The sequence below is a fragment of the Myripristis murdjan genome, chromosome 4, assembly GCF_902150065.1.
Source record: "Myripristis murdjan chromosome 4, fMyrMur1.1, whole genome shotgun sequence".
In the NCBI taxonomy this organism is placed as follows: Eukaryota; Metazoa; Chordata; class Actinopteri; order Holocentriformes; family Holocentridae; genus Myripristis; species Myripristis murdjan.
The window spans coordinates 18,494,370-18,509,323 of NC_043983.1; the positions used below are offsets into that span (position 1 = coordinate 18,494,370).

Here is a 14,954-nt window from a genome sequence, read left to right on the forward strand (position 1 = left end):
AGAGATAGATCTGTAATAGTGAATATTCATTATTATCTCCAGGCAAGATGGAGAAGATGACTGCATATTTTTCCTGAATTTTTTCTTCTCTTTTAGAATGTGAATGTGAATTCTTAAAGGTATTCTGGTTTAACCAGTCTGTAAATACAGTGTTGTGAACAGCCCTTCCTGATTAGTTCAGTAGAGCTAATGGTTCATGTACTTTTATCCAGGAACTGTGACAAGCCTCGGCTGATTGAGGCACTGAAGACCAAACGCATCCGCGACATTGCCTGTGGCAGCTCTCACAGTGCAGCAATCACCTCCAGTGGGGAGCTGTACAGTTGGGGTCTAGGGGAGTACGGACGCCTCGGACATGGAGACAACACTACTCAGCTCAGGCCTAAACTGGTACATCTTCTGATTCAAATTATTAGGAAAAGTCAGACTTATTGTTTGTTAATAACACTTTACACAGCTGCTACTCTGCCCTAGGGTGAGGCATTACTAACCTAAGGGATGCTTGATCTGTTGCTGCCACCAATCCATGTGCACTATGAAGTGTGGACTGTAAAAATGTAACTTGTAATTTGCCAGTAACATGAGCTTCACCAGGCACCGGCTCCATTGGGCCTGATGCTGGTCCTCCCTTTGAATTACACTGGATTCACATTATTGATTGTACCATCTACCCTCAGGAGTAGATTGATGGTATGTATACAGCTTTTGCCATTTCTATTCTCTCTTTTTGTTGTGCAGGTGAAGGTGCTTCTGGGGCATCGTGTTATCCAGGTGGCTTGTGGGAGTCGGGACGCTCAGACGCTAGCTCTCACTGATGAAGGTATTTCTGTTAATGCACTTAATGATTAGGGATAGGGTTGTTGTTGTTTATTTTTTATTTTTTATATTTTTATTTTTTCTATTTTTTTGCTGATCCCGATTGCAGAGAGAGATTCCAGAGTTTCATTTTTTAATGATTATTATTATTAAGTTTTGATACCAGATCAGTATTGATACCAGTATCAATACTGATGGCCTTTTTTTTTTTTACATAATTGACCCATTTTACAGAATTTAAGCTTTACTTTATAACAGAAAGTTCTGCATATAACAAAGGTTTGGCTGCCCCCATACTTAAAGAGCAATCAGATTAATAAAAAAAAATGTTTCTTTGCCAAATAACATTTTAGTGCAAACTCTTAACATTAACTGTCTGCATAAAAAAATATGACGACCCTCAATTGCAAGTGAGGTGAAATAAACTCAAGGATAGATTTCTTACTTCAAGTAACTTCAAGTGTAACGTGATGTTTGTCACAGGACGAGCAATGTGCATAATCTTTTTTTTCCCCGTTTCGCAGCATTTAAAGGGCTTGTCTGAATAAATTACCTAAACAAATATTTGGAACATATATTCAGGAACCGTACGGTTGGCATAGCTTTTTTAGATGTGGATTGATGTGTGTTTGTTTATTACTGGTGATGCTTCTTTTTTGTTTCAGGGTTGGTGTTTTCCTGGGGTGATGGGGATTTTGGCAAGCTCGGTCGGGGGGGCAGTGAGGGCTGCAACATTCCTCAAAACATAGAACGGCTCAATGGGCAGGGTGTTTGCCAAATTGAGTGTGGTGCACAGTTCTCCTTGGCTCTCACCAAGTCTGGAGTGGTATGGACCTGGTAAGATGCTAAATAATGGTCACAGCTGGAACAGTGACATCATTATCAATCAGTTGCCTCCTTATGATTAGACAGATAACCTTTGCATTTCCAACCAGGGGCAAAGGTGACTATTTCCGTCTGGGACATGGCACTGATGTCCACGTGCGTAAACCTCAGATGGTGGAGGGACTGAGGGGCAAAAAGATCGTCCATGTGGCTGTCGGAGCGTTGCACTGTCTGGCTGTCACAGAAACAGGACAGGTTTGTTCTCACCTCCTCCAGCAGAGCACATCATTTAGGCAGTCTTTTCATTTACTGACATGGCATTGATCCACATTTGTCCTCCTGCAGTGGGACTGGATGTATCTACTCTTGCTTCTCTTCTGGGTACCTCCGACCACTTTTCACCTTGTATAATACCTTTACTCAGGACAAATTTAATAATCTCAGCACATGATTTTTAATGATTTGAGTCAGCTATCCAATATTTGACCACTTTAAAAGATTGTTGCAAGATTGAGAGCTTGGAGCAATGCTTTTTTGTCCTGTGTGCCTTTTTTCAGTCCCAATCACAGGGACCCTACGTAGTTCAGAGAAGTTTATGACTGAAAGTGTAAAAAAAAAAAAAAAAAAAAAAAACCAAAAAGTGTGGAAGCCATCAAAAACCTGTTACTTAGTGACTGCCCATTTATGAAGGTGTGGACCTAATGTTTAGTTAACATCGTCTTTGTTAATGATTTTTGTCCACATGCAGCAACTAATGGTGTAACATCATTATAACATCCCATTATCAGGATGCATTATATTGAACACTGTCCAAAACTTCAAATCAAGGTCGGAAATAGGGTCTTCAAAATGTATAGAATCCTGCTATGATAAATTTGTAGAAATGCTTTGATTATTGAGTCTTCTCTCTTCCTCTGTCAGGTGTATGCGTGGGGTGACAATGACCATGGACAGCAGGGGAACGGCACGACCACGGTGAACAGAAAGCCGACTCTGGTACAGGGTCTGGAGGGCCAGAAAATCACTCGTGTGGCATGTGGCTCCTCCCACAGCGTGGCCTGGACCACTGTGGATGTGACCACACCTTCAGTTCATGAGCCAGTCCTTTTCCAGACGGCCAGGGACTCTCTTGGAGCATCCTATTTGGGTAATTCCCCGTCTCCTCACAGGGTGTTAACACAGGCCAAACACTTAGGCTTTTCTGAACCTGAAGGTAGTAATCAAAATGTGAGGTGGCCAGTGATGTTTTTTTTTTATTTACACTCTACAGGCGTCCAGTCAGACAGTGACTCATCCTCTGTGAGCAACAAAATGAGCGGGCAGAGCAGCGTGAAGCCAAACCGGCCCTCGCTGGCCAAAATTCTCCTCTCTCTGGACGGCAACCTGGCCAAACAGCAGGCCCTGTCTCATGTGCTCTCGGCCCTGCAAATTATGTATGCTAGGTATGATGTCCCCTAGGTTTTGATAATACACTTTGTTTTTTATAATGTGAATCTGGAAGAGGAGTTTACAAAGAACAAGGAAGAGGTGAATATATAAAAGCAATTGAAACAAAACAGAGATACATTAAAAACAGAAGAAACAAACCCACGATTATAAGTGGACAATATTTCAACAATATTACATAAAAGCTAGACTATTTAAGTTAAGAAGTATGTCAAAAGATTACGTTAAATTGAATTCTGGATTAAAGATTCCATATGAACTAGCCTATATTCTACAGTTCAGCATTAAATAGGATCAGAAAACTCTTCATTTTCTCTAAATCTAACTTGAAACCCGTAGAAAGGTGGTAAAATTTGGGATATATGGTGTCTTTGTTTGGAACCAGTTTAAGTCTTAGCTGTTCCACTCACAAGCTGGAGACATGAGTGACTTTTTGCTGCGGTAGGATTGTAAAGCAGCGCAGTATTAAATGTCCTGAGAAAGTGTTGTGTTGATGAAATGTTTGCTGTTCTCCAGAGATACAGTGGTTGGTGCTCTGATGCCAGCATGTATGATGCTGCCGGTGGAGTGTCCGTCCAGCTCACCTGTTCCCCCTTCAGACACTTCCTCCTCATCAAGTGTGAGTGATGAAGAAGGCCCCCCTGGCCCCCCTGAAATAGAGGAGCGGGTCAGCCCTAATCCCTGGCAAGACAAGAAGGGAGAGGTGAGGAACCTTGACAGTGGGAGTCGTGCTCTTCTGTCCAGCTTTTACTGTACAGAGGTCCCGGATATTTAGGAAATAAATAAATAAATAAATATAGTGTGAACATGGCCCTAAAACACATTTGTGTTTATGTGAGAACAGGTCACCTCCTCAGAAGATGCTGTCACCCCATCATCAGCAGTTACTCCTTCTGCCTCTGGAGCGTCCTCACGTCCTTTCATCCCGGTCACAGATGACCCTGGAGCAGCCAGCATCATTGCTGAGACCATGACCAAGACCAAAGAGGTCTGCCCTCTCTCTGTGAATTTGGTCAATCAGCAATGCCAGCTATACACCATAACACCGCTGAAACATTAAAGTCTTTTCCACATTTTATGTTCATTTTAAGGACTCCGAGAGCCAGAATAAAGTAGTGGGCCCAGAGCCTCAGTACTTGGATGAGTTCACCAGTCTGCTGGTACCTGATGACACGCGGGTGATGGTGGACCTGCTCAAACTGGCCGTGTCTCTTCGCTCTGGAGAGAAGGGCAAGGAGGTGCTCTCTGCTGTGCTGTCTGGCATGGGCACGGCTTATCCACAGGTGAAGTACCGCATCCCTGTGTTTGTGATCCTGTGCATGTACATGTCACGATTTCTAGGAAGACAACTGTTAACATTTTCCTTCTGTGGGTCCTTGTGGTGTTCAGGTTGCTGACATGCTCCTAGAGTTGTGTGTCACTGAATTGGAGGACGTGGCCACAGACTCCCAGAGTGGCCGTCTGTCTTCCCAGCCTGTGGTGGTGGAGAGCAGCCACCCGTACACAGATGACACCTCTACCAGCGGCACCGTCAAGATCCCAGGTAAAACATAATAAGTGAAGTGAAAAACACAGAATCCCTCAGATGATTTTTGTTACATCAGACAAACAGTTCCCCACCATGTGGATACAGAGGCTTTTTTAATCAGCACTCATTTTGTTTTGTAGGTGCAGAAGGTCTGAGGGTGGAGTTTGACCGGCAGTGTTCCACTGAGAGACGCCATGATCCCTTAACAATCATGGATGGAGCCAATAGGATTGTCTCTGTTAGATCAGGTGATAAAAGGCGGACCAAAACACTCCCTTCCTTCAAATACAAGCGCAAGTGAGGGATCAAAAATCAATTTTGTGACATGTGGTGTATGTTTCCAGGTCGGGAGTGGTCTGACTGGTCCAGTGAATTAAGGATCCCAGGGGATGAACTCAAATGGAAGTTCACTAGTGATGGGTCGGTCAATGGCTGGGGCTGGCGCTTCACTGTCTATCCCATCATGCCCGCTGCTGGTGAGCTTTTCCAAACAGATACACTGACACCTTGACCCTAGTGCTGTCACCAGATGTTTGCCTACATGTCAATACAGATAGAAACACTGCCTCAGCTTGTGATATTGAGCCCTTGCATCTTTTACCAGGTCCCAAAGACTTGTTGTCTGATCGCTGCATCCTCTCCTGCCCCTCCATGGATTTGGTCACGTGTCTGCTGGACTTCAGGCTCAACTTTGCTTCCAATAGGAGCATCGTACCCCGTTTGGCTGCCTCACTTGCTGCTTGTGCTCAGCTTAGTGCACTGGGTATGAAGCGAAGAAGCACTCATTCATCCTCAGTTCACTGTGTATCAGTTCTATAGACTGTACCACAGGACAAATTAAAAAAAATTTATTTGCATACTTGCATTTATTTTTTATGTCTATGATGCATGCAGTCTGTTGCTATTTATTTCTTAGGGTTGAGTTATATTATAATTGTAACTATTTATTCTGTCTGCAGCCGCTGGACATAGAATGTGGGCTCTACAGAGACTGCGTAAGCTCCTGACCACTGAGTATGGCCAGTCCATCAACATAAACAGGCTGCTAGGGGACACTGAAGGCGAGGCTCGCTCAATGGTGAGTACTTTCCATTTGCACAGATGGGAAATGTTCACTGAATAGCTCAGTGGAGACATTAAATAGAGTCAAGTCTCAAATTACTAAAATACAGCCAATTTTCTAATTCAAATGTTCAATCTGTTCAATGTCAAGAGTTTCACTGGCAGTGCGCTGGCTGCGCTAGTGAAAGGGCTACCAGAAGCTCTGCAGAGGCAGTATGAGTACGAGGACCCCATTGTCAGGGGAGGGAAGCAGCTCCTCCACAGTCCATTTTTCAAGGTATGCTCATGACTCTGTTCTTAAAACACAGAGTCCCACCATATGTTGGGTGTGTATCAAATTAGCATCAATTATTAGATGTAATTTTCAGTCACATGCTAATGTTTTCATTACCTCCAGGTGTTGGTTGCTCTTGCTTGCGACCTTGAATTGGACACTTTACCCTGCTGTGCTGAAACCCATAAGTGGGCATGGTTCCGCCGGTATTGCACTGCCTCCAGAGTTGCTGTAGCTCTGGACAAGAGAACCCCTCTACCAAGACCATTCCTTGATGAGGTAGGTGCACCAGGGTGGGCCAGGCTGTGCTGTCAGTATTAGCCTTCACTTCTCTTCTCTACACCTTGACCCAGGAGTGTTAAATAGTTTTTTATCCCCCCCCCCCTTTAAAGGTTACCAAGAAAATTCGTGAGCTGATGGCTGAGCATGAGAGCATGAATGGGCTTCACGAGAGTCACGACTTATTCAAGCGTGAGCAGGACGAACAGCTTGTGCAGTGGATGAACCGGCGGCCAGACGACTGGACTCTCTCTGCTGGAGGGAGTGGGACCATCTATGGCTGGGGCCACAACCACAGAGGTCAACTTGGGGGCATCGAGGGGGCAAAAGTTAAAGTGCCTACCCCAACCGAAGCCCTCGCCACGCTGCGCCCCGTCCAGCTTATTGGAGGGGAGCAGACTTTATTCGCTGTCACTGCGGATGGAAAGGTTTGTCCAATACTGAAGACTCCTAGCTGTCTGAAATATGAAACAAAATCTCAGAGGCAGCACACTGCACCTTCTCAACTGTAACACCGTCTAGTCAGAATATTGATTGACAATTTGAATTTGATGACCTACAGAGACAGTCGCTATATAATGCCATACTAATATATTGTTATTGTCTTGACCCTCAGCTGTATGCTACAGGATATGGAGCTGGGGGCAGGTTGGGGATTGGTGGCACTGAGTCAGTGTCCACCCCCACTCTGCTGGAATCCATCCAACATGTCTTCATCAGGAAAGTGGCTGTGAATTCTGGAGGAAAGCATTGCCTGGCTCTATCATCTGAGGGAGAAGTCTACTCATGGGGAGAGGCGGAGGATGGAAAACTAGGCCATGGGAATAGGAGGTCAGTACCGACTCAAATATGTCACATTACAAACTAATTTTTCAGTTCATAATACACAAACTGTTAATCCAGAACCAAGCCGTCGTCATAACAACACTATAACGCTGTAAAACCATGCTACTGTGAGATTTAGGTATTAAGACAGTTTAAAGATTATGTTTTTGTAGTGACTATGATTCCTCTTGACTTCAGTCCCTGTGACCGCCCTCGAGTGATTGAGTCCCTGAGGGGGGTGGAGGTGGTGGATATTGCGGCTGGAGGAGCACACAGCGCCTGCATTACAGCCAGTGGAGAGCTTTACACCTGGGGCAAAGGTCGCTATGGCCGACTGGGCCATGGAGACAGCGAGGACCAGCTCAAACCCAAACTGGTCAGCAGCCACTTAGCACAGTTTTTTTCACAACCCAAAGTACTACAGTTAATACATTCACTTTATTTGAAATTGACTACACTGCCTGTATTTAAATATCCGCAGGCTTGCCAGTACACTAAACAGGCTTGTGAAAATAACTCTTAGGCTCCCTGGTGCAGTCCAGCAGCATGTAAGGCAGGAGAGTCTGTCAGTGTTTGGACAGGATTCAGAGTGTTTGCTCTGCTGTACTCTGACAAGCGTTCTCAGGGGATCCTCTGGGAGGGGAAGCTGATGCTGGTGTCTGTGATTTATTTATTTTTTTTTTGCAGGTTGATGCACTGCAGGGTCACAGGGTCATTGATGTAGCCTGCGGCAGTGGGGATGCCCAGACTCTGTGTCTAACAGATGATGACATGGTCTGGTCCTGGGGAGATGGGGACTATGGCAAACTAGGCCGGGGAGGAAGTGATGGCTGCAAAGTACCCATGAAGGTATGGCCTATTACACAGCAGCAAGCCTCAGTGTCAACTGGGAGCGTCCCTTTACTCCTGAAGTTTATTTTTTTCCCTTATTGGAAGGAAAGACTTTTGTGTCAAACACTAGAAGGCAGCTGAACAAGAGTGCCATGCTTCCAATGGGTTTTCAATTTTCCTGTAGTAACAACAGTAGCCACAGTCATTACTTTGTAAGTGTATCTGTTTAGTCCTGTTAGTGTACAAACTGGGGCCTGATGGATTTAGAGGTTAAGAGCTCAAAAATATCATATAGCTGACAGCTTCCTAGTTTGACCTCATTACTTTTTCAAGTAATGAGGTTGTAGTGGCCAAACATGTGGTATGTCTGTAAACCTAATCTGGAACCAAACAGGAACATCTGCAGATTCAAAATACTGCAAGCCTCCCAGAGCAATTGTGGCATACATTGCAGCACACTATCTGTGGAGGTGATGCAGTTAGCACTATATTCAAATGTTAACAAAGGTGTGACACAAACTTGCTCAGCTCATTAGTAAGCATGATGTTGCCTCACACAGTGAAAATATCTCCTCCTCAGTCCACAACTCTACACAGACTTTTAATTGCTGGCCAGAGGGTTAATTGGCACAAACTGAAGATTGACACTTTCTCTGTCTTCCCTTATAGTCTTGAATGCATTTTTAAGTCCTTCAAAATTTTTTCATTCTTTTTAAATGGAAAATGAGATTGGATGTATAAACTGGTAACCACAGCTCACGCGTTATGCTTGATGCACAATGTATGCACACTGTAAGATGTGCTGTGATGAGTGACATCATCCAAGGGACATGCTGGATGAACATGAACGTGATGATGATGATGATGATGTTAAACATTTTTATGACCATCTTCATAAAAATATTTATTGACTGATTTATTTAATACATATTTTATCATTTATTTATGTTGGTTTTTTGATGTATGTGTACCTTGTCTGCAGATTGACTCTCTCACTGGCCTGGGTGTGGTCAAGGTGGAGTGTGGCTCACAGTTCTCTGTGGCTCTCACCAAGTCTGGAGCAGTGTACACATGGTAAGTTGCAACAATAAACAGTAGAACCTTGGTTATGCCAACTTGTATCAGTCAGATATTAGAGATGAGAAGACCCCTCATGTGTTTATTTGCTTGTGTGTTTCCAGGGGTAAAGGTGATTACCATCGGCTGGGCCATGGATCTGATGACCATGTTCGCCGACCCAGACAGGTCCAGGGGCTACAGGGGAAAAAGGTCATTGCCATTGCGACTGGGTCACTCCACTGTGTGTGCTGCACAGAGGATGGTAGGGAGGACTGAGTGATGTCACTGTACAAGTCAACATCCGTGTTCTTAATCATCTTCTTACTTATTTCTCATGAATTGTTTTACTGTTTTGGAGCAGTGTGTTGTGTAAAGCCTGGTTACCATCTTGTGATTGGGGTGATATTTGGGCTGCATAAAAAGCATTGCTGTCTTTTTTTTGGCTCAGGAGAAGTGTACACATGGGGTGACAATGATGAGGGCCAGCTCGGAGACGGGACCACCAATGCCATCCAGAGGCCTCGTCTGGTGGCTGCGCTGCAGGGCAAGAAGATCAACAGGGTGGCCTGTGGCTCTGCTCACACCCTCGCTTGGTCCACTAGCAAGCCCACCAATGCTGGAAAACTACCTGCACAGGTAATGTACTTGCTAATGCTTCAAATTCAACCTAAACTGCCATTCCTTGTGTACTTCAGTACAGTGCTAAATAGAGAGAATGTCTCTTTTCTGTTCAGTACTTCCCACTAGGTGGCAGCAAAGATTTTCAAACAGAGAGCATCTATACACAGAGGCCACATGTGGACCTTTAAATACTCACTATGGTGTCAGTCACTGATGTGTCTTTATGTTCAAGGTGCCCATGGAGTACAACCACCTGCAGGAGATTCCCATCATGGCCTTGAGGAATAGGCTGCTCCTGCTGCATCACATCTCAGAACTCTTCTGCCCCTGTATACCCATGTTTGACCTGGAGGGTAGGCTGGGCCAGACAGGACACGGTCCCTCAGTGGGCTTTGACACACTCAGGGGCATCCTCATCTCCCAGGGCAAGGTGGGGCGGCAGGACTCTAAAGACCAAACATGCATGCACAAACACATAGACACAGTATTACATGACAGTGTCAAAAAGAAATAAAATTATGTGCTTAGTACAGAAAAATTAACAAAATATTCACACGCCTCTTATCTTGTGGGAACCTTTTTTTGTCTGTGAACAGGAAGCTGCTTTCCGGAAGGTAGTTCAAGCTACAATGGTAAGAGACAGACAGCATGGACCCGTGGTGGAGCTCAATCGGATCCAGGTACAGTAGAAAATACATAAAAGCAGCATACACTGTTAGTATCTGCCCTCATAATCTATTTCATAACCAGCTTTATCTGCGCTTTCTCAAGCCTCTTACTCTTACTCCTACTGTAGTTCACTTCTCCCCTCTCCCTCCCTCCTTTCATTCTCACTGTGGTTGTTCAAGGCAGGCAGGGTTCCTTCTGAGCATTACATGTGATGTCTTTCATAAGGGGATTTTTGTGTGGCGGGTGAGCCGTGCTCCAGTCTGTCTGCTGGGGTTCCTGGACTGAGCCGTAGACTTTACTCTACATAGAGTCTCAACTCGGGCCACTGCATTCCCTCACCCCCCGTGTAGTGCTGGCTGCATGTGTGGTGGGGAGAGCTGTCAGATTCAGGAAGTCATGCCCATCAGTGTAACCTCACTGTCCTGCAAGAAGTTAACAAGAGGTGAAAAGAGACACACAGATGCAACCATGATCTCTTTTTCTTTGCCCCACAGGTGAAGCGTTCTCGTAGCAAAGGGGGCCTGGCAGGACCTGACGGAACAAAGTCTGTATTTGGTCAGATGTGTGCCAAAATGAGTTCATTCAGCCCAGACAGCCTGCTACTCCCTCATCGGGTCTGGAAGGTCAAATTTGTGGGTAGGTTCCAGTGTCTACGCTGTGAAGTAAAGAGGAGTCGAACACAGGCTTGATGTACCAACTTTCATCAGGTCTCTGCAGTTCTTTTCTTTAAAACTAAAATTAGCAGCAGAACAAACACAACAAAGTGATGGACACAGCTGATGTTCAGTAGCCTCGTTGAGTGCCTGTGCCAGTGCTCCTATCGCTCTTTGTTTTATCACTGCCGTCAGAATTGCAAGTACACTTGTCTTTGCACGATCTTTTCTCAGGGGAGTCGGTGGATGATTGCGGTGGAGGCTACAGCGAGTCCATCGCTGAAATGTGTGAGGAGCTGCAGAACGGTCTGACCCCACTCCTCATCGTCACCCCCAATGGCCGTGACGAGTCAGGTGCCAACAGGGACTGTTTCCTGCTCAACCCCGCAGCCAAGTCATCTCTTCACATGAGCATGTTCCGCTTTCTAGGTATAATGTCATCAATTATTCCTGGTATTAATCCTCAAAAAATTATAACATGCATATTCATTTCAATATGTATGAATGATTCATATTCACTAATTATACATCTGTCCTGAGCTATTTAGCATGCTTCATTTAATAGCAATAATTTTCTTTCCTTCACTTTTGTAAGTTTTACACCGAGTCACAAATTTGAATTTTTGACAGTCCATGTTTGAGCTACTGGGATCTGCAACAGTAATTCACTCTGCCTTATTTTCCTCTAGGAGTTCTGCTGGGTATTGCCATCCGTACTGGCAGCCCCCTCAGCCTGAATCTGGCTGAGCCAGTATGGAAACAGCTGGCAGGCATGAACCTGACCATTGCTGACCTCAGTGAGGTATGTATACTGTCCTGCTGCATTGTGCACAGGGGAGCTCTTTGTGTGTATACAGTACTCACTGCTCCCATAATAATGATTGATTTAGTATGAAAATATAGCATCACAAATTATTTAATGGGCAAGAGGTGAACTTTATTACATGTATTATTACAACATAATGTAGGCAGTATTCTGCCTGTGACAATTTTTTAATGAAACTATGGACCCCAGGAAGTCTAGATAGATGCTACAGCATCAGCTATTGGGGATCCTATGATAAACAGTTGAAACAAATTATGTAACCTGAGACCCATGAAACACTACTTGAGTGCTTATCATTGTTTTAGGGTAAAATAATTACTATCCTTGCTTCTTAGCTGCAAGGAATGTGTCTTTTCACCTAAATTACATAAGAATTCTTGCCCATATGATCTGTTATATAAATCTTTGTTGTAAAGTTGAATGCTTGACTGTACATTCCTGCCCAGATTACCACTTAAACCAGTCCTCTCCTCCTGCCCTCACGCTGCGATCATGAGCTCCTGAAATGTCTTTGGGATAGTATTGGAGTGGGAAAAGGAAGTTTTTTTTCACAAAGCTGCCATTGTTGTGTGGTTTTGCCTTGAGATATGAGAAAGGTTAGATGGTAAATCATGAATTCAGCACAAGACTCCAGCAAGCGTGAATCACTGTCAGATCGCACTACAGTTTAGTGGGCACGTGTGTGGGTGTGTGTGTGTTGTTAATGAACACTGAGTAGGAAGTGAGGACATTTTGGCTGGTCCTGACAACTAAAAAGGGCAAATTGTGGCTTACTGGTTAAGGACAGAATTAGGTTTAGGTTAAGGTTAGCATCAGGGTTTGGTTTAGGTGTGTGTTGGTTATGGTTAAGATTAGGGAAAGGCTGCAGGTATGAAAAATGTTCAAAAAATGAATGGAAAACAATGTAATATCCTCTCAAAGGTAAAAAGACAAGAATGTGTGTGTGCTGTTGCACAATGAAGCATACATGCACTGTATGATGTACAGTTCCACTGATAATTGTGTGTGTGCTTTCAGTGACAACCCATTCCCTTGTTAATACATTCTAATACACTGTTCTCCACAGGTTGATAAGGATTTTATCCCTGGTTTGATGTACATCCGGGACAACGAGGCCACAGCTGAGGAGTTTGAGGCCATGACGCTGCCTTTCACAGTGCCCAATGCTAGCGGCCAGGACATCCAGCTCAGCTCTAAGTACTCCCACATCACTCTGGAGAACCGCGCAGAATACGTTCGCCTAGCAATAAACTACAGGTGAGGGAACCTACTGAATGAGTGGTTGCTCATTTTTGTAGGAGGAGGTGGCAGAGTTTGTATAATTGATTGTCTATCTGTGAGCAAGATATCTCAAAACTGTCTTAAAGGATTTACATGAAACTTTGTAGAAGGGTTGGTCCCGAGCCAAGGAAAAGTTGATTAAATTTTCACACCAATCTGTTTAGTTGCTGCATATGTAACACAAGTGTGGGTGGTTCAACTGATTTTAATATGCGAGTATGAGACGCACTGTGCTATTGGATCTGCCTCCTTGGTGGAGGTCAGCCTCTATTGAACACATTTTCTAGTTTGTTAGTGTGTTTGTGTGTAGTTTCTGATGTGTGCACCATCATACGTGTCTCCCTCTCTCTTGCTGTGCTCACGCCTCTGTGCTGTGTCCCCTGCAGGCTCCATGAGTTTGATGAACAGGTGTCTGCAGTGCGGGAGGGAATGGCCCGAGTGGTTCCTGTCCCTCTGCTCTCCCTCTTCACTGGTTACGAACTGGAAACCATGGTAAGGGAAGACATTTTTAACCCCTGACATGCTGCCTCTTTTTTTACATGAAATGTTCTGTCTGCTAGTCGCTTATCCACTGTAACTTTCCAGGTGTGTGGAAGCCCAGACATCCCTCTCCACCTGCTGAAGTCCGTGGCTACTTACAAGGGAGTGGAGCCCACGGCGCCACTCATCCAGTGGTTCTGGGAGGTAATGGAGTCCTTCTCCAACACGGAGAGGTCTCTCTTCCTCAGATTCGTCTGGGGTCGCACACGTCTGCCCCGAACCATCGCTGACTTCCGTGGTCGAGATTTTGTTGTGCAGGTGAGAAATTTAAATTAGTCTAATTTAATCCAATGACCACATGACCATAACAGTGAAATACACCAGGCATGGATGTGACGCATTGCAGTGTGCAGCAGAGAGTGTTGTGTGTGTCTGTGTACCAGCAGTATTTTTTCTAACCTGTGTTGTGGTGTTAAAGTATTTATTGCCTCTAGTATAAATGAATACTATTTAGCTTATAACTCCCAACCTCTTGAGTCTGCATAGAGACGTGGATGATGGTAGCCACTAGATGTTGCAGAAGCATCATAAAATTTCATTGTGTTCCTTAAATAATCAAATGGTAATATGTTACTATGATGTTCTAACATCAAAATAGTTGCAGGCCTGATAACATTTCATTTTTTACTGTCTCAAGGTGCTGGATAAGTACAACCCCCCAGACCACTTCCTCCCGGAGTCCTACACATGTTTCTTCCTACTGAAGTTGCCCAGATACTCCTGTAAGCAGGTGCTGGAAGAGAAACTGAAATATGCCATCCACTTCTGCAAGTCTATCGACACCGACGACTACGCCCGCATCGCCCTGTCTGGGGAGCCAGCTGCTGACGACAGCAGTGAAGACTCCGATAACGAGGATGCAGACTCCTTTGCTTCAGACTCTACCCAGGACTATTTAACAGGGCACTGAACTCTGACCCTCCCGCTCCGGGTTGGGTTCCAGTGAACGAACTGCCACTTAAAGACTGTGTTAACCTCACCTATTAATACACTCATTCACACAAGCATTCTACTAAGAAAAAAAAAAAAACTTATGTGGGGAAAAAATGTGCAATGAGCTTTGTAAGCATTATAAGCTGGAGAGGAAACATAGGTTTGCTCTTATGTAGTTTCATTGACAAGGTGTGGTGATGAACTGCACATGTGATTGTTGTGTTTTCAAGAAAATTATGTATATTACAGTTACAGAGTATAAAAAAGGCTCCAGCCTAGCACTGTGGTAGATTTCTCCCTTTGGTTTGTGTGAATTACCTGTCCTTAGTTTGTATATAGAAGTTGATGTGCGACAAAAGAGTAGTATACTGTTTTCTTTCTTGGTAATAGCGATGTTTCTTTATATGAACATTTTTAACTTAAAAAAAAAAAAATAAGTCAGTGTTTCTCACTTGGCTCATGTCAATCAAAATCCACTGAAGGTCA

At 44.4% G+C, this 14,954-nt stretch overlaps 1 protein-coding gene across 5 annotated transcripts in view; it reads left to right on the plus strand.

Annotated features, from left to right (window-relative positions):
• The window catches only part of herc2 (HECT and RLD domain containing E3 ubiquitin protein ligase 2), a 50,947-nt gene extending 35,993 nt beyond the window's left edge, over positions 1-14,954 (plus strand). For 2 of the 5 annotated variants that reach the window (XM_030048836.1, XM_030048838.1), the window contains 32 exons: positions 213-390; positions 739-820; positions 1,482-1,653; positions 1,752-1,896; positions 2,563-2,788; positions 2,912-3,083; positions 3,604-3,790; positions 3,932-4,075; positions 4,179-4,370; positions 4,477-4,630; positions 4,756-4,863; positions 4,960-5,091; positions 5,220-5,378; positions 5,575-5,693; positions 5,829-5,954; positions 6,075-6,230; positions 6,344-6,658; positions 6,847-7,061; positions 7,254-7,431; positions 7,743-7,904; positions 8,869-8,960; positions 9,068-9,207; positions 9,394-9,581; positions 9,799-9,996; positions 10,163-10,246; positions 10,730-10,871; positions 11,123-11,317; positions 11,578-11,690; positions 12,781-12,971; positions 13,382-13,487; positions 13,581-13,793; positions 14,173-14,445. In XM_030048836.1, coding sequence (XP_029904696.1) covers positions 213-390; positions 739-820; positions 1,482-1,653; positions 1,752-1,896; positions 2,563-2,788; positions 2,912-3,083; positions 3,604-3,790; positions 3,932-4,075; positions 4,179-4,370; positions 4,477-4,630; positions 4,756-4,863; positions 4,960-5,091; positions 5,220-5,378; positions 5,575-5,693; positions 5,829-5,954; positions 6,075-6,230; positions 6,344-6,658; positions 6,847-7,061; positions 7,254-7,431; positions 7,743-7,904; positions 8,869-8,960; positions 9,068-9,207; positions 9,394-9,581; positions 9,799-9,996; positions 10,163-10,246; positions 10,730-10,871; positions 11,123-11,317; positions 11,578-11,690; positions 12,781-12,971; positions 13,382-13,487; positions 13,581-13,793; positions 14,173-14,445 — 5,257 coding nt within the window. Of the gene's footprint in view, positions 1-212; positions 391-738; positions 821-1,481; positions 1,654-1,751; positions 1,897-2,562; positions 2,789-2,911; positions 3,084-3,603; positions 3,791-3,931; positions 4,076-4,178; positions 4,371-4,476; positions 4,631-4,755; positions 4,864-4,959; positions 5,092-5,219; positions 5,379-5,574; positions 5,694-5,828; positions 5,955-6,074; positions 6,231-6,343; positions 6,659-6,846; positions 7,062-7,253; positions 7,432-7,742; positions 7,905-8,868; positions 8,961-9,067; positions 9,208-9,393; positions 9,582-9,798; positions 9,997-10,162; positions 10,247-10,729; positions 10,872-11,122; positions 11,318-11,577; positions 11,691-12,780; positions 12,972-13,381; positions 13,488-13,580; positions 13,794-14,172 lie in introns of all 5 variants that reach the window. The other 3 variants (XM_030048835.1, XM_030048837.1, XM_030048839.1) reach the window with 3 other exon arrangements.